This window comes from Crocodylus porosus, unplaced genomic scaffold (genome assembly GCF_001723895.1).
Source record: "Crocodylus porosus isolate Cpor-Errol unplaced genomic scaffold, CroPor_comp1, whole genome shotgun sequence".
Classification (NCBI taxonomy): Eukaryota; Metazoa; Chordata; order Crocodylia; family Crocodylidae; genus Crocodylus; species Crocodylus porosus.
This window is the reverse complement of record NW_017728926.1, coordinates 13944370-13963767: the sequence shown is the minus strand read 5'-3', so window position 1 is coordinate 13963767 and position 19398 is coordinate 13944370. Positions and strand designations below refer to the sequence as shown.

The following is a 19398-nucleotide window of genomic DNA, read 5'->3' as shown; positions in this document are numbered from 1 at the left end:
GCACTCTTCTCCCTTCATTTAGCAGAAGAAATCAGCTGTACCACTATGCAACATCTCCTGTTCTCCTGAATGACTGTTACTCTGTGCAGAAGACCAACAAATGGCCTACAAAGTACTCAAGTCCCAATTCTCAAGTTCATGTAGGGTCATAGCATTACATAAACTCTGTGCTGGCTTTCTGAGCAGGGAGGAATTTCAGCTGCAGTGATTTAGATGTGAATTGTTATCTATTATTTCCCTGTTAAGATTATAATCCCTGTCTGTTTACAGGCAGCACTGAGCAAGTACAAATTATTAACAAGAACGAAGGTGTTTATTTTGGATCTTTGCTTTATTACTTTAAAATCACTGTGAAGCATTGAAAGGCTTGGAAATAGCAGAAAAATCATCAACACAGTCAGACGCATCCTATGCATAATAGATAGGATGAGAGGGAGATAGTGAATAAATACACAGAGTCCATGTTTGTGTCTTTTATTTTTTTGGGTCCTCTTGCTCTATTGCTTTCCTTATTTAACTGGCCTGGTTAAATGAAAACTCCTGACCTAAGAAAACCTGTGTCAACCTTATAATTTTTGGTTAAATACACAGTGGTCATCCACAGATTTAAAATTAGCCAAGTAAAGTAAAGAGTGAACTTTCCATATTTAAGTCTGAGCCACTCTGTTGTATGGCATGTACAGCCAACTGGTGGCAATTTTGGAAGGCCTTTTTCTGGAGAACGATAGTGATCGGTTACTGTGGGTCCTACGTAGCAAGCCCCAGTCCTGCAAACTAATATAGAGTCCCATTAACTTCAGAGGAAACCATATTTGCAAGACTGAGCCCAAAGTAAATACAATAAACATGCATAATATCGATACAACACTTAGGCATGGAAGTTGGCTAGGAGTATTGCTAGTCTACAAAGTACTAAAAACAGTATTTTACAGTGTGTACCATAGTGCAGCTTTATTTTAGAACAGTCTACCTGAATTTTAATTATTGCAGTTGTGTGTACAAACATCATTCATGGAGCATTGAAGTTTCTAGAAACTATGAAACAATGAAACATGCATGTGGGCTTCATTTTTGTCTCACGAGACAGTTATGGGACATTCTTGCCTAAAGGCCTTTGATTGTGGAGTAGTATCAGAGAGGAGCATAGTCTGAGCCCGACCATTTTAGGGCACTTAACCCAGGCTCCTATTATAGCTGAATGTGAGGAGGACCCGAACAGAACATATAGGCAGGCAAATGGAGGAGCGAAGAGCAGAGGGTCGTGTTGCTGCCATTGTTAATCCGGCTAACTCTCCTTGCAGTGGCTAGTGACGGACTTTGGCTATGGTGGGGGGACTGAGGACATGGTAGAGACACATCTCACATGCTTTGCTGAAGAAATGGTGGTAAGCTGAAATACAGTGGCTCACATCACATATTTAGATCAAATGGCCAGACCTTTTTCTTACACAAACAATAGGCTTTGCATCCTTTTTTATGTAACTGAAACATTGCTTACAAGCCGCCTCCAATCCGCTCCATGTTACAGCCACTCCCATGCAGGCTCTCCATCGCAGCATGATAGTCTTCCTTAATGTCTCTCTCAACTAAACCCAGCTACAAGGCTTTTGGGTGCGCACATGAGTGAGGGTTGGACTAGAGGGTTGGAGTAAAATCTGGGGAAGTTCTGCAACGAGGACAAAACCTTGAAGGTTTGAATCAGTGTAAACTCATAAATGGGGGCAGAGTATGTGTAGGGACTACTGTCCTTCATTTCTCTTCTTGCAGGCTGTGACACCGGCTTTAAACCCCTCCTCCTAGCCAACAGGGCCCTCTCTGAGGGAAAATGTCTCTGCACCTTATTCAGTCCTTGAACTGCAATACTTCACTTGGATCACAAAAAAGCTACTGGTTCAGGCAAAATCCTGCCTCGAGCAGGAGGCTGGATGAGATTATCTCATGAGTTCCCTTCCAGCTGTAGTTTCCTCAACCACTCTCATCACACACACAGTGACTTTTGGAAAACGGTAAAATGCCCACGAAATCCTAATTTTCACTTGGATAAAGCATGCTAGCTTTTCGTTTCTGTCCGTGCCTCATGTCCTAGAGCCGTGGTTGGTGCATGCTGGTATAGCTGCAGCCGTTTCAGGGGAGCACGGCTGATCTAGGTCTGACTTCTAACCTCAGCAAGTGGGGAATAAATGCTCTCTAGTCCAAGCAGCCATTCAGTTTTCCTATTTAATAAACTCTCTGAACTCTACATCTGGCTGGGCTGACAGGTCTACACTCGTTATTTGACAGCCAGGAGTATAAAATAAATGTTCAAGAAGTGAAGTTATACACATTTATGGACCTTCTGCTTCTTCTGTTGCGAAGATGAGAAGTGGAGACCTCAGCTCCATCCTAGAGTGCACAATTCACTTCTTCAAGCAGTCATGTGCTACAGCTTTCCCGCTTCGGTCTCCCTCATTTTTTCTGCTCTGAGTCTGACTCCATTTTCAAGTAAATATGCTCATTTGTCAGAACCTGTGGTTTTTTATCAGAGACCAATATAGAAAGAAAGTAGCACCTTCACCTTTTCCCACTCCCCTGACATTTGCCTGATGAAAACCCTTCTGGCTGTAATTCCAACAGTGGCTGGCAGCTGCGGCGATAGGGTGATATGATTTGCAAGGTGATGAGGGTTAATGAGCTCCTGCGCTGCAAGATGTTCCCAAATGATCTTGGAAGTAACGAACAAAGAAATACACCTGACAAATAATGTAGGCCTGAATAATGAGGGAAGGATCTAGTGTCCTCTGCAGTTAAAAGGAGGATTTCCATTGACTTCTGTGAAATTCAGATCACTTCTTTACTATTTATTCACCCTCTTGGTGGAAACCAGGACAAATGTGGAGCAAGCGTTTTACACCAGAACGGAGTCAAATGTTCGGTGCTCTCCTACTCTGGATGCGCCAAAGGCTCTTGCAGCAGTGTCCTTAGGGTTGTTGTGGCCCTGGGCAAGAGAGTCATTTGGGGCCCATTAGAGATACTCAGGTAAATATTACTCCACCACAGTTGCATCATGGATCTTTTTCATATTCTTTGGGGGAATTAGAGAAATAGTCAAGTGTTAAAATGCAAATAGAGCCACTTCCTTGCAAAAACTTCCCCCCCCAAAAAAATTTGTTGCAAAATTTTGGGGCCCCCTAAAGTGTGGGGCCCTGGGTGGTTGCCCAGTTTGCTCTCTCCTAAGGTTGCTACCGGCTCCTGCACAAGTGAGTTAAGAGCTAGGAGCAAAGTGACTCAAACAGCAAAAACTGGCACTGGACCTTAGCTACCTAGAGCCTAGGTGAGAGCCAATGGAAAACTGCAATGGACCTTGAATCAAACCTTTGTAAATAAGAGACAGTGGGCCTATCATACGGAGTTAATCTCTCCTCCTTTCTGAGGAAGTGCCCTGGGAAACAGTCAACTTTACTTAGGCAGCCTCTCTTGCTCAGCTCCTGCAGCGTATCATGGAAGATGTAGTCAGAACAAGGAGCCATTTCAAATGCAATCTCTAAAAAAAACAGAGAAATACCAGTGGCGCAACAATCCCATTACTTTTACCAGAAAAAAGGTAAGTGACATGTTGTTAAGGGTGATCAGCACCTAAATTTTAAGGAAGCTTGTGTAACAACAAAACCACAGAATAAACTCGGGAGACCCAGCAAAGGGTACTGTGCTACCCAAAGCTTGTCTAACTCTATCCCAACCAGGCAGTTTGTCCAGTTCAGGATATCACCCACAAAAACCCACTAATTTTGTGTCTTAGCGATCATTGTCACGGGTTTTGCTGCTCTTGCCCATTTCTTAACGCCTCCATAGCCCGTTGAAATAAAAGCTGTGTTTTTGCTATGTATATTAACGATGGCCTCATTTTGGCATCACCTGTATCTTAGTCTCTTGCCTAATTTCTTTAACAAATGAGTGTTGTGGTCACAGATCCACAGATTCACAGATGTTTAGGGCTGGAAGGGACCTCATGGGGTCATCGGGTCCAGCCCCTCTGCTCTGGGCAGGAACGACTGCTGGGGTCAAATGACACCAGCGAGGTGTGTGTCCAGTCTCCTTTTGAAGATCTCCAGGATCTAGAGATGCTAGAGATCAAGCAAGTTATCCTGTCTAGAGCAGGTGATGTTTAATTTTATCACAGAAAGTTAAACTCATGCCCAGGGTGAATTGCTTTACATCAGAAAAGGATCAAAATGCCATTCAGATGATCCATTTTACGCTTGTTTTGCCTTTGTTCTTTTTATTTTCTTAAAGGTTCACTTTCATTACACTAAAGAATGTGGATTTAAACTCGAGTTTGCAGGGACTGGTAAAAACATATATATATTTTATATATAAAATATGCGTGGGTGTGTGTTTCAAGTTCAGAAATATAAAACATTCCACAACTCCTTCTGTCCCTCATGCTAATGAATTAAACTTGAAAGGGTGGAAATGAGCACAAGATCTGTCCTATTCACTTACTTCCTGTACTGCAGCGAAGCAATTATTAAAAGCCTGTGATAAATTAGTTAGTCATATGTGGGCCTCTGGCTACTGCTGAATGCAGTGTCACAGAGCTCAGCTGATAGGTGACTGTGCTTGCGAAACCAGAGGATCCAGGTTATCTCCTGGCTGTCTCATTAAGATCCAGGTTATCAGCATGCTGGCAAACGTGATGTTTGTGGCTGACTCCAGACTTGCTACAGCAATTTTTTGTTCTTGTTCAGCTCCATCTGCTGCTAGGATTTCTTTTTATGCTGAATTAGCTCCAGCACAGTCGAGAGCCTCCTCTCGAAGAGTTTCTCCAGATACGCCAGCCAGTGCAACACTTGTCCATTATACTGCCCTCAAATTTCCCAAGAAAAGAACAACTGAAGCCTACAATTTGTTATCCTTTCAAAGCTGCTCTAAAACTAGAACGAACTTGTCTCTTTCCGTTGTCAAATTTCCTGTTTCTGTATCCTGGGGCAGCTGTGGGCTCTGCAATATTGGGCCAGAAACATAAAAGCTGTTTTCTTCAAGCTTTATTAATTTTCAAGTCATTTCCTGTTTTCCTTCTGCAGCCAAAACCACCCCTTTGGCAGGTAGCGAAATCCCAAACTCCCTGATTCAGACTCAGTAAACGGTCTGAGTAGTCAAAAGGAAAGATCCAGAGTGACTTGGATAGTGTCATTTTTTTGCTTTAAAAAAAAATGGCAATTTTACTTCATTGTGAATAAGCTTCCCACAGCAAACCCCATCACACTCAAAGTCCACAGTCAACTTTCTGAAGCATTGCGCACATGGAGACTTATACTTTTCAGAGCACTTCTGGAAAGTGCCTTCCCTTGAAAACTGAACGCATGGTACAAATTCCAGGCGGTATAGGTCTCACATCTATAAAGCACCTGAAGTTGGGAGAGCGCTCGGACGACTAAGGTCCACACTTTCAAATGACCTCTGAGTTTGTGGATCCAGCTTGAAAAGCCACAGTCCTGTCTGGAAAAGGACTGACTACCCACTGGTCTAAATGAAGTCAATAGGAACTGTGCATGTTCAGCACCTCTGAATCCCTTGACTTAATGTCTTGCAGTAGATTCCCAAGAGACAGAGAATGAAACTCAGAGACCACTTTTGACCCTATTGACCTAAAACTCCTATGACTTGACTTTACCTGCAACCCTGTTCCCCACTCCACAAAGGAAAAATCCCTGAGAGAAATTAGGGGGAGTGGTGGCAATATTGTCATGTTGCCCTGGGATGTCTGCTGCAAAAAGCAAGATGAAGCTGCCCGCTTGGTGCTCCATAAAGAGCCTTTCCTCCCTCTGCATCTCCAGGGAAGACACACAGGGAAGATGCCAAATCAGCATATTTCCCACATGTCATACCATGCTTTTTCCCTAGCAAGCATTGGTCCATTTCTGGGATGCAATGGGACCCCTGATAAAGTGGTGGCTGCGGTGGCTTCAGATGGATTTTGCACCCTAGGGGATCTGGGGGCTGGACTCTTTCTGTGAAACTAAATCAACCTATCAATATAGTTTGCTAGGGAAGGGCAGCCATCTCTAGGAAAGAAGCTATAACGGTAGCAATCAATACCACACAAGAGCTTCAGGGGGTTTTGCATAAGCTGGAGGCACTGTAGGGTCCAACACATGCCAAGCCCAGTTAGCAGAGGCAGGACCCGTTGGCTCCACCTTGCTGTGGCCGTGTGCATGCACTCACTCTGTGCACCGTGGGTGACATGGTTCTGGCCATCTGCACTGTCCCCTGAACCATGCTCATCCCTTCCTGCACAACTTGTTCACACTGAGTCAGAGGAGGTCAAGACCTCTCCCATCTGCACTATGTGTTTATTGAAACACATATTCGCAAGTGTCATAGTTTTGGGATCTGATCCAAAGCCTACTGAGGGTAATGGGATGTGTAGTCAGACCCTTGTTGCAAAACCCTTTGGTTGGAAACCCCTCCCCGCCCCATCCCACATCTCATTATTGTTTTATTGCAGAGCCATTACATGCAGCAGTACACTCTCTCTTCACACCAGACATCTCTCATTCCTTGTTCTTGATAACATGGAGAGACAGCCTGGCTTCCTAGGAGGCTGGGTCAATGACTGATAGGGTCAGAAGGGAAAAGCAGATTATGAAATTTAAAAAACCAGAAAGGCTGCTTCTCCTCAAGGTCTTCTCACCGTCTTCCCCCGAAACACCATGATTAAAAACTCACAGGGCAGCCCTGCACAAAAGCAGGCAATTTTCAAAGGTGCCCTGAAGACTCACATCTTGACACATTTTGATCAAACAGTTCTGGCTGTGAGACTGTAAGTGAGACAGACAGGGAGAAGTGACTATTGGGGTATTTCTAGCAATGATCTGTAGAGGTCCAGACCCCAATTCAGCCCCGTGCTTAATGCTTTGCTGAATCCATCACCACTCAACAGAGGACTTATGCAAGCACTCAGCTTTAGATATTTGCTTTCATCCCACTGAAGTACATTCCTGTTTAAGCATTTGCTTAAGTGCTTTCATGAGTAGGGATGAAGAGTTGAATCAGGAGTCCACTTAAGCAAGGATTTGATGTTCTTCCTCAAAACTATGAAACAGCCACAAAACAAACTATTACTACCTTTCTTTATTTTCACATACTATATGGGTAGGTTTGTTAGAATTGCAGTATAAGCTGGATATATTTTCACTAATAGCCCTTGCTTCCTCCCAACTGGGAACTAATACATCGTGCTATCTCATTTTGTACCTCCTTGCCTTGGACAAAAAAATTCCCATAACTTCATTGTCCTTCTGAACACTGGCCTTTAAAACTACGATTTTTTATCCATAGGCTTCTAAATGGACCCCGGAGCCTAAATCCCTTCATGTCTGTATTTCTTAGGAACCTCCGTTTCTAGTCTAAGTCCTATAAGCATTCATGGGAGCCACTCACAAGTCAACTGAAACACTGAGGTGTTATAAAATTTGTAATATCTCATTACAATTCTACATAAAATTTTATCAAGAGATGCAGAATCCCTGTGGAAAGTTCCAGTTGCAAGTGTGTTTTTTTTTCACTAAGAAAACATATGGTCAGAGCATTTTCAACCTAGGAATTATCCATCCCAGAGTTTTTAGGAGACGCCGTATATGCTGAAATCCAATATATGGGAGTACTTTTTACTTAGTTCTTTGACGACATTCATCCAAAGAAAGTTCTTACATTAACAATGAATCTTGGCACTTTAATTCTAGTTTCCTGGTGGTCTGATAGTCAGGCAGGGAATATTTGGCTGTAGGCACCTTAATTTACCAAGGCAGATGAATCCTTTGCCTTGGCATGAAGAACAGCTTGAGAACAGACATAACGCTGTGGCAAAAGCTGTCCCAGCCACCTGCGGAGGGTTCGGGATTGACGGTATGGTTGGGGGTTGAATACTAAGAAAGGTGTATTGACTTAACAAAAACACAGCTACACATAGTAACAAGACAAACAATGACAGACAAGAACACTTCACGTCGGCAACTTATCGGCAGTCCCCTCTGATGCCTGCTGTACAACAGGTTTCTCTTTTCACCAAGTTCAGTGAAGTCAGGCATCCCCGATCAGCGTTGTCCAAGAGGTACCGGGAAGGACCCTGGAATTCAGTTCTTGGGCTCCTCGAGATCTACGGGCCCAGTGATCCAGGTTAACAGCTAACTAATCTTTTTCACAGAGCTGCATCTTCCTTCTAAATGGTTTCCAGATATTCCAGCTAATTTATAGCTTCTGAATTGTACTGATAACGTACAACCACTCAGATTCCTTTTACTTCAGCTGTCCTTAGGCTGACCAACAGCAGTGCAAGCTTTGCATTCCTTTGATAAGGTTAATTTTAACTATACCACAGGGCCTTACTACTTCAAGGCTTTGCTAAATTGACTAGGCCTTACTTTATACAAGGCTTTACTACATTTTAAACTTTAATTAGGCTTTTAGCAAGAACATACAGTTTAATATCTAAACAAATACAGATAAACACTTGGTCTAATCTTCACGGAGTCTTCAGAAAGCACCTTTATCACACAGGTATACTTTTCAGCTGTCACAAAAGCTGAATAATCAAGTGCTGAAACTTGAGGCCAAATTCACCACTGCATTTAGAGAGGGCTACTGCCTTGAAGTCAAAGCCACTTATACTGAATCCAGCCTCTCACCTCTAGAAATTTGGATCAGTGGAACCCTTGTTATTAATAATTAATGTAATTAATATGATAATATAATGTTCATCTAATAACTTACTATCATTGTATATTCTATTCTAACTAATGGAATATATTATTTTATATATCATTAATATGTAATAATTAAATAGTGATTAATATGCTTATTGATATAGTAGAAGCCTTTTTATTTGTAAGTCTCTAGATAAATGCAAGACTCATGTCCTCCAGGGCCAAAGTAGAGGATGGCAAAATGAACGTTGGAATCGAGACATCAGCCACTTCGAAGGGTGGCAGCAGGAGGCATAGTGCCTCAGTTTTAGGGGGTAAATGATTAATATTATCTTGTGCACATGACAGTAGACAATATTGATAAAGGAGCCTGATAAATCATAGAGGGGAAGCACACATAGGCTGAGTCGGTGAAACAGCACATGGGAAAATTTCACATAGAAAACCCACCAAAATCTCTTAAGTAAGAGCGGCTGAAAAAGAAACATGTCTTGTCTTTTTCAATATCACTGGACTAAGTCGCCAAACGCTTTCATTTTGAATCCAATTTTCTGCTGAGAAGCTGAAATTTTCCCTCCTTCCAGGGCCTCCTACTTGTCAATGTTGTATGCAAGTTTGGTTTCTATTGCTGTGAACCACACTGCTAGCAGTGTCCAGCAGAGTAGCAGCCTGCAAATGCAGTTTAATTGCTTAAACATAAAAATTAACAAGTTCTTTGTATTCTGCTGTGCCTTCTATCTGCAGCTATCTTTATGGTCTGTTCAGCTGCAGCTTAATATTTCTCATCAGTACCTACTGCTTGGGTCTTGGGAGCCTTAATGCACAGATGTGATATTATTTATATATATAGTCTCTGCGAGTTCAGGGATACACAGAGGCAAAGGTTGTATCCACAAGTGAAACTATTTGTCTGCTTGCCTGTGCTAGAGGACAGCCCCAGAAACTTCACTGGCTTACTGGCCTAGTCCCTGTGAAACTCAGTCTGTGACCTAGGGGTGAGCACCTGGTGGACAAAAGTCTGGGAGACGTAGTGCTTCAGGAGTCTCCCTGTTTCTTCTGCATCTGGCTGCATAGGGTCAAGCATCACCCCAGCAATGGCAAGAGAGGCAGGCATTTTGATAATGACTTTGATGTTAGTCTGAAGTCTGACACCTGGCTCCCAAGATAGCATCTAAGCCCCAGGAAGCTGCAGCAACCTTGGGGGTTGAAAAGCAGTAGGGCTCCCAAATTTCCCTGCCCTGTACGAAGCGGCAGGAGTCAGCCAGGGCTCAGTTCTACTGTGTGTCCGAGGAGGAGCACCAGGTTTGCATCCGAAGCTCTGTCACCACTGCCCTGGCCAGGCCTCTCAGGGGACTTTGCAAAAGGGATGGGATCTTCCTCTTTAGGCAGTAACTGCAGGAGGGGGTAGGGCCTTATTTTATTATCAGTCTGCAGTATGTTGCCTGTCCTGCTTCCTTCCTTTTAGTTTATCTGTTTCCTTTTCAGGGAATCAACTACCATTATTTTGAGGTGCTCTCTTCTTTACTGTAATAAGTAAGCAAAATGCTAGCAGCTGCGGGGTTGTTAAAATCCTTTACAAGATGCTGGTGGCCATGGGGCCTCTAGATGGAGGCACTGGTCACTAAAGACTCGGGTCTGAAGCATCTTGGTCCTCAGGGCAGGGGAGGGGGTGAGAGAGACTCTGCAAAGGGGGAACAAGGGACCAAATCATCTTCAAAGAACTGCACCACCCTTTGGGAGCCCCGATACCCCTGCATGTGCACATATGCACATTTAGCAAGTACATCTTATCATTATCATAGAAAATGAGGGTTGGAAGGGACCTCAGGAGGTCACATCTAGTCCAACCCCCTGCTCAAAGCGGGACCAGCCCCAACTCAATCATCCCAACCAAGGCTTTGTCTAGCCAGATTTAAAAACCTCCAAAGATAGAGATTTTACATTCTCTGTGGAAAACTTGTTCCAGTGCTTTACTACGCTCCTAGTGAGAAAGTTTTTCTAATATCTCAGCTAACTGCCCTTGCTGCAACTTGAGACCACTGCTCTTTGTTCTGTCATCTGCCACCACTGAGAACTGTCCAGCTCCATCTCCTCTGGACCCCCCTGCAGGGAGTTGAAGGCTGCTATTAAATCCCCACTCAGTCTTCTTTTCTCCAGACTTAATCAGCCCAGTTCCCTCAGCCTCTCCTCATAAGTCATGTCCTCCAGCCCCCCAACCATTCTCATTGACCTCCACTGGACTCTCTCCAATTTGTCCACATCCTTTCCCCAGAACTGAATATAGGACTCCAGATGTGGCCTCCACAGTGCTGAACTCACCTCACCTGGTGCTCTCCCCTACCCTGGAGGTCTTCAAGAAGAGACTGGAGAAGCACCTCGCTGGGGTCATCTGACCCCAGCACCCTTTCCTGCCCAGGGCAGGGGGTCAGACTCGATGACCTACTGAAGTCCCTTCTGACCCTGGCATCTATGAATCCATGAACCAAGTGGAATAATCACTTCCCTCCATCTGCCGGCAACACTCTTACCAATGCAGCCCAGTATGCCCTTATCCTTCTTGGCAACAAGGGCACACTACTGACTCATATTGTAGGAGTAACTGAATTGGGCTTCTGACCTATTTGACTAGAAAAAAAACCAGACAGAGACTAGGAGTGCTGATACTGCTTATTTCAGTTAAATATTCTGAGATAACGAATTCTACATGCTTTGTTTTTGCCTATGCTATATCACCCTGTGTACGAATGTTAAGTTTATTTTTCTTTCTGAGAAACCAGAAACTGATAACTATTTCTATAAGCACAAAGTTTCACTCTTCTTCAAGTAAACAGCCTGTATGTCTGTGTGTGTGTGTGTTAACGATCAGTGATTTACTGTCCAAGGTCGTATTTTTTTCCTCTTTCTCTGCCTTAAGTATAAATATGCTTGTAAACTTAGAGAGTGCGACAAATCCTTTGAAACACACAGGTGGGTGATTCCCCGTGCCGTAGGGAATTCTCCCTGTGATCACAGTACAGCCCTAAATAAAGAAAAGCTGGCTCTGTCAGTTCTGATTCAACCACAACGTGAACTTTGATTTCTTCCACAATATCCACCTTACTGTCCACCGTCACCCCCAGGTGCTTTTCTCCAGAGCTGCTGCCCAGCCAGTCGGTCCCCAGCCTGCCGCGGTGCATGGGATTGTTCTATTCTAAGTACGAGACTTTGCACTTGTTCTTACTAAATCTCATGAGATTTCTTTTTGGCCAATCCTCCAATTTGTCAAGGTCTCTCTGAATCCTAGCCCTCTCGTCCAGATAGTGGTTAATGAAGACTCATTGTTCCCAAGTAGCAGATGGAGACCAGTAAACACCGTAAAAACAACATACTTGTCCCAATTCTCAGGTGGCAGAGTCAGGGGGAATGTCCTTATTTCCAGACCTCGGCATAATCCGTACCTCACTCCCGTTCTCCGTCCTGATCTTATTTCAGCTGTGCTCCAACCAGTGTGAGATTTCTGAGATCCAAACCACATCCCCTATCTTTCCACACTCTACCTCGAAGGTATTGGCATAGAGCACTAATTTATTTTACGTGATCCGCTACTGCTGCCTTCACATGCAAGAAAACTCTCAATTAAAAATGAGAACAGTGCTGCTGGCAAAGATTGGCACTTAGTTACAGAAAGAGATCCTCCCTAGAGCTAATTCAGCACATAAGTGCTTGCCAATGCTTGGATTCACACACAAATGCTAGACATATGCTTAGGATGTCACTTGAGGGCATGTAAACTTAAGAGACCAGCATATACACTCCACCAAAATCACGCTCCATACTGACCAGCAGAATTAAGCCCTGCGTGTACGTATTTCCTACACACATTCACACACAGGCTTCCTCTGAAATGAAGAACACAGCAGCACACTGTTGGAAATTATGCCCTACCATGGATCCATAAATATTTTTGAAGGGTACTTTAGAAAGAAGCAAGCTCCCTGCACAGCTCATTCTGTCTAAATGCCTCCCTCTCCTTTCACTAAATATAACTGTCTCTGGCATCTTCTAAAAATCCACTGCAGATCCTGTAACTTTAAACCTGGGCTGAGATCATAATTTTAGTGCTGACCAAACAGAGCGAAGAGGGCGGGCTTGGCCTCTTCTTTTTGAGACCACCTTAGGTACCCTCCCACCCCTTGGTTAAAGAAAAAATGCTGACTCCTCTCTCAGTTATTTTTCTTTAGCTGTATTCATTATCTCTCTGGGAAAACCTGCCCCTCAGACTACTGCAGTCCAAGGGAATTTCTGCAACTCCAAAAGGTTGTCCACAGGTGGTTTCTCTGTGTGATCTCAACTCCTCTTATCTCTAAAATAATCCACGACTGGAACAGTCTGATCCCAGGACTGGAAAGCTATTCTCTCAACAGAATTAGCCAAGATGTTTCTTAAAACTCTGCTCCTCGTCTTCCTGCTAGGGACTGTACCCTTCAGGGCATTTGCTGAAGAAGGTAAGAAGAATCTTCTACTAAAATCATTTCCCAATGATTTGCTGTAATTCACATACATTTTGTCCTTATTGCTAGGTATGTGATTGTACTGTGTTGTTTATAAAGTTTTCTTTTGAATGCCTAAAACCACTATTGAGTGTCTAACTGGATTGTATCAGGAGTGAGACCTGTCTACCTTTGCAGGCTGGTGGAGTTTCCTGGGTGTTTGGAAAAAAACCCCAGCGACCACCCCAATGACCATTTGATGTGCCTGTGGCAGTCAACACAGGACTGCAAGAGGAATGGCGGTGTATGAGCGCTTGATGGAGGCACTACATGGTCTCCAGTTTCACAGTGCAATATGTGCAATGGACACTGAGAGCAATAATTTAGCTGCAATTATGAGACAGCAGCACTCTGACACCAGCTTCTCCCTCCCATTCCCCAAGATCCGTTTCTCCCAAGGAGTGTTTGCCTTTTTTCCGGATTGCAGAATGGATATTTCAGCGCGCTCTCGCAATTTGGGGACTTCCATTCTAACGCTAACTTTGCTAGACTCACGGTTGACTGTATTTCCATGATACACAAGTGTTATGATAGTTTCTCCCAAGCACTTTGAAATGGCAGATTTTGAGGAAACATAACAAGACGTTATAAGATGTTCTGTGTCTGCTGTGGGCAGGAGCGCGAAGAGTTAGTTTTGTAAACTCTTTCTTTTTGAACGTTATATGTATGATGAGTGTATAGCATGATACACTCTCCATATTGAGGGCTGGTGGGTATGTTTTTTCACCCTGATAAAATATACAGGGTCAATTTGGTCCATTCCTACTGAATAATGCCTGGCTCTAGAAGTGGGCACACTGAAATGGGGGTGACCACTTGCCAAGTAACATATTACTTATTAGATTCAGAATCTGTGCAACAGGCAATGAATCCAAGTCCAGGGTGCAGTATCAGTGTGATAGAGCAGGGTGTTGCCAATATAGTTTGGCATTTCAAATAACAGTGTTTAAAAAGTAAAGTGTAAATCATGCCCCAAATTTTCAAAAGCAGATTATTTTGCATTATTAGGAAATAGGGATCCCAGCCTGAGGTACAGGATCAGAGGCTTGGCTGGCATAAGTAAGCATAGTTCTGCTGGAGGAAGTGGACCGTGACAATTTATAGCATCTGAGGATCCGGCCCACTGGACTTTAGCTGGAATTGTGTGTTTGCAGCACCTGGGAAAAATCACACCTGGAGGGTCTCGAGTTTGGCTGTCAGACTTCACAGTAACCTGAAGTCAACAGCCACTTTTGAAAAATGTTTCTTTTTCCATTTTGGGCCCACTAGGATAAGCATTTATGATTTCTATCCCCATCATCCAGCCAGCACCACCTTCAGAGTCTTTTGTAACAGTGAAAAGCAAGTCACAAATCCTATTTTTCTCATTTTATACTGACTCCATACCTGCCTTTCACCAGTGTAAATGATTACACAAAGTGTATAGGACCAGTGAATCAGCAGAGTCACTATCCAATTTTTAACCCAGTGCAGTTTCCAATTATGAAACATGAGACAAACATGCAATTCCTGCATGTAGATGTCTAACCCAGTTAACTAGATGCAGAAATGCAAAAGACAAAAAGGATTTTTTTTTTTTTTGGTACGCCTTCTTTCTCCAAACAATAAAGCAAGCATTTTAGGAACTGAGTGGGTATTGTGCCCATCTCCATAGCAAGAGTTACCAAGTATCTTTCAACACTGCAGTTCAAACAGTGTAAGCCAGAGGAGGTTTAAACACAGGTCTTTTTTATAAGGCTTTTATGGCCAGCTAAGATAGGGCTGAACTCTGGTGACTGATGTAGAAGCTGGCGTACAAGACTATTTTATTAGTGAATTCTTAATAGTCTCTCTTATCTATTGTTTCTAGGTTTTGCAGACACACAGTTCTCAGTAAATGCACCATCAGTTATTGTAGAGCCTCTGTATAGTGTGTAAACAAGTCTCAAATGAGCATTTTCATGGCTCCAGTATATAACAAGTGCCCATTAGTGATCCGTACCATAGATAACTCTCTCAGTGCTAATACCATTTCCTTGACCAGTGAAGACTGAGACTGAGATTTTACCTAATAATTTCCTCCCCATTTCTAGTGATATAAAATGCTGCTCAAAATCCAATAAAAACCCACAAGGCAGTACAATCCAAGTGAAAACAAATCTTTCAGTTCACGAAGTGCTTGAAACACGTGTTTCTGTCTGCCCTCATCTTCCCAAACAAACTTGGTTTAACCATCCATGCAAATAGCCAAGTATTCTGTCACATTTTTCACTCAAGCTGTTAATTCTTCTTATCCCCTAATGAGTTTCTAGCCTAAGGCACTTTTTGCAAAAGCATTAGCAGATGCACATTTGTCCTTCTGAGATCCTCTTTCCTGCAAAGCACAACGTTTTGCACACTTCGCCACGCCCAAGCTTATAAAACCCAGAGCTTCTGAACCAAAATGGCACACTCCGGCCCAGACACTCTGATGCCAGTGCACGCTACTGCCTCAGCTTAGCAGTCTGCAGAATTAACCAAATAATGAGAAGCACACAGTTTCAAAGGAATGCTTCCCACAGGCAACAAATCCCACAGCTTCAAGCTTGTGCCCACATGCACATACTATTGCAGATGATCAGAGATCACCCTACTAGCCACCGTCTCCGCTCTTGGCTAGATGGTCCTGCTGTTCTGCACAGACACATGCCAGTTGCCAATTTTGGGGTCAGAAAAGATTTTTTATTTTATATTAGGTTGGCATGGACTTTGTATGCGTGTATGTAGGGGGGAAGGTTCACTTCCTCTGTAGCATAGAGTATTGTCCTTTTCAAAGACTTTCTGAGTGTATATTAACCAAAAACTTCTTTATCACTGCAGTGGTATGGCATCAGCATTGCTGTCATCTCCTGTACATTCACCTATGTCATAGGTGTTTCAGTTATTATGTATGGGGGAGGGGTTGAAGTGATGATCTAGTGGAGTAATTGGTTGCCCACTAATGCACTAAATTGGATTTAGTGGCTTAGGAGGCCCTTTGCAGTCATATGCTCCATGAATCCATGTTATTTTGGCACTGTACAAACCAATATGAAGGCAGCTCCTGTCTCAGGCAGAGCTTGAAATTTAAGAAACCCATTTCGAGCAACAAGTGAGGGAGAAGCCTGTATAAAAACAGGCACTGAGCTCCAGACATAAATGTTTCTGCAGTAAGCCGAGATGAGCTGGAATGTTGATTAAATGTTTTATTTCCAGGAAAAGTTGATTTGGTGAAGCAAGAGACTTTGCAGCAATGTGTCAGTTTTGACATAAATAATAATTCAGAGTTCTTCCATGTGTCTACATTGTACACACATCCCAGCAAGCCCCAGACAAGCAGCACGGGTTCACATGAGCTGCCTCCTAAATTGAAAGAACTCCAGCTATAATTTGTACAGGGCTGCAGCCAGGCTAATTAGTACTGCCTGTACTAAGATTGTCAGGAGCAATTAGCTCATCCTATGCTAATTAATCTGACCATGAGACCATGCAGATGCAGCTGCATATCTTGTGGGTCAGGAAACTGCCTGTGCAGGGTAATGCAGGGTGTGTTGAGAGCACTGCTTTCTGGCACAGCAAGTTCATTGTGTAGATGTGGCTTCAGTCCCATGTTAGAGTTTCTGATCAAAGAGAATGAAGCCTCAGGATAACCAGAGCACAGAGGCTTGGATGCTCAAATCAGTGAGAGACACAAGCTCAAGTTGCTGCACTTAATCAGGGCATTCAACAGGGATGTGGCCAACCTACTCTGGCCAAACCTAGTGGTCACACGCATGAAATATAGGAAAAGAAAGGGCACATTTTTGTTCTATTTGTACTTGAGAACTAAACCTTAGAGGCTTGACTCCGGGATCTATGTTTTAGGGATGCTAGATCTGAAACTGCCTGCCTCCCAGAGAGATTTGGTCAAGGGTAGATGAAAGGCATCTGGGAAATAGAAACTGCAGAAGGCATATGTATCACTTTGGACCTGTATTAGCCTTAATTAGAGGACCGAGTGCTGGCATGCTATGTGTTTCACTTAGATAAGCATCACATTTCTCAGAATCAGAAACCAAAACAGATTCTAGGGGTGGGCTTTTTCAGGAGCACTCAGTGTTGGTCTAACACGACCACCGCTGAACTGAGGAGTTTTGCCATCAGTATCAAATGGCAAGAGAATTAAGCAGACACCAAACCCTTTTGAAAAAAAAATAAATCCCATAATCCTTGTTGTAACAAGCAAATGGACACACAGATCAGATGCCAACATGCGTTCTCAAAGCAAAAAAGGAAGGCTCGCTTTGGGTCAGTGAGATTTTGAGTTAATAAAGCAGGCAAACTCAGATATGTCTTTAAAACATTATTCAGAACTGGGAGGGATGTCACTCCAGCATCCTGGTTTCACTTTCAACTGGGAACATCAGCTGCAGTCTACAGAAAAATCTTGCCCTGGTTTTAGCTGGACAGAGGGCTTTGCTTTGGACATAAACCTACCACAGGTGGATGCACCAGTGCTGGGCAGCTGCGTTGGTAGTGACAGAAGAAACCATCCTGCAGAGGACGGTATCACTTTGGACCTGCTCCACAGAAACCATTAGAGACTCCCTGCTGCTGCTATGCTGTTGCATAGTTGTGCTCTGCATAAATCATGTTCTGCCTCCCCAAGCCCTAATCCTTTGGGAAACTGCACCTGTTCTGCTATGTGCTCCCCCCCCAATATAATGCAAGGGAATGTATAGGATTTGCTCCCCCATTCTGTCCTGAGCCCCCATTGCTGTACAATAGTTTAAAATTTGCCACCTCCCATCCCAAAAATGGCTGCATTGCAAGCAATGGTAAAGTGCTTGCTGCATACACCACTCTGGACTAGAGGCATCATGCTTAAGGTGCATCCTGCATCCACCTTAGACACTAGACTCTTTTGAGCATCTAAAACTAGATAAAGAACCACACACACATGCATGTGCACACACACACACACACACACAGTTGATCTGACTTATTTGGCAGCTAGCAATACCTTTACAGCATTACTGCCACTCTGGTTAGCCCCAAGAGACTGCAGAACAGATGTCATTCGTCTTGTTGTCCAATCACTTTTCAGTCCTTGAGAGTTAGAACTAAGTCTATAGCCATGTACCTGAAGAAATCCTTCCTGTTTAAAAGATTACAGTAGTCCTTTCATTAACTGGGGCTGACCAGGGAAAACTGGGACTATAAATCCATGGTCAATACCTGTCTCACAGATTCACACCTGCTGATGATCTGACTTGGACAATTTAGCAGCTGGCACCATAACTCTATATCAAGAGAGAACCCCCCTTCTCCCCCACCCAAAAAAAATACAGTCACAGATCATCAAAACCCAAGTAAGAAAAAAAGCTTAATGCAAAGCAGTTATGTAGCTGGGCTCCTCTACCAGCATTCAGCATGTTTCCTTCTTGTGTCGTTGTTTAAAGAAGCCACACGCACCACAGAAATGACTACTATTTCCCCCAAAATCCAACATGTTTTTTGTTTCAGTTGTGCAATTTCTTGTTCATGTGTTTGCTTTTTGTCTGGCTGTGGTCAGGGACTGCAGGATACACCCTGGACATGCCTGATCCTAGCATCTATTGCTTCCTAGGTTCATGCTGCAGACAGGTAACATCTCAAGATCTCTGCTGACTTTTTCATGCATGCACATACCCCAATCCTTTCACACCAATCTCCCATTGTAGCAAAGCTCTCATGGCAATTTGTTGCCCAGTTTGGTATTCAGTGGGCATGTCTGCAAGTCACCCTTCATTGCCATAGTGACGCACTGCTGTGATGTAGTGATCACTTGCGTCTACGTGTCACCAGCAGCTATATCGCTGTACCTGCACACCCTGCCCATTTTAGCGCACCACTACAGAGAAATGGCAGCTAACAATAACCATGCACCATGTGTACAGTGCAGTACGGGTAGTTATGCCACGTGTACAGTGAAGCATGGTGCAGTAACAATATTGCTGAAGGGCGATGTATATGTGCACCCAGTGTGGGATACCCAGGTGTAGAGTCAGGGTGAGATGGTGACAGGAAGGAGGGGGAGAGGTCTCATGAAAGTAAAACAAAAATCAGCCATAGACTTTTCTTTCCAGATGATTGGCCAAAGACTCTCCAGAACCCTAGAAATTTTCCTTTGCATCTGCACCATCTAAAAATACTATTTATTTTTTTGAGAC

At 43.5% G+C, this 19398-nt stretch overlaps 1 protein-coding gene across 1 annotated transcript in view; it reads left to right on the top strand.

Annotated features, from left to right (window-relative positions):
• Positions 1–12840: 12840 nt before the first annotated feature.
• Positions 12841–19398, top strand: part of PDPN (podoplanin) — a 27736-nt gene continuing 21178 nt past the window's right edge. The window contains exon 1 of the mRNA XM_019541541.1: positions 12841–13165. Within this exon, the coding sequence (XP_019397086.1) occupies positions 13096–13165 (70 nt within the window). The 5' untranslated portion in view covers positions 12841–13095. The remainder of the gene's footprint in view (positions 13166–19398) is intronic.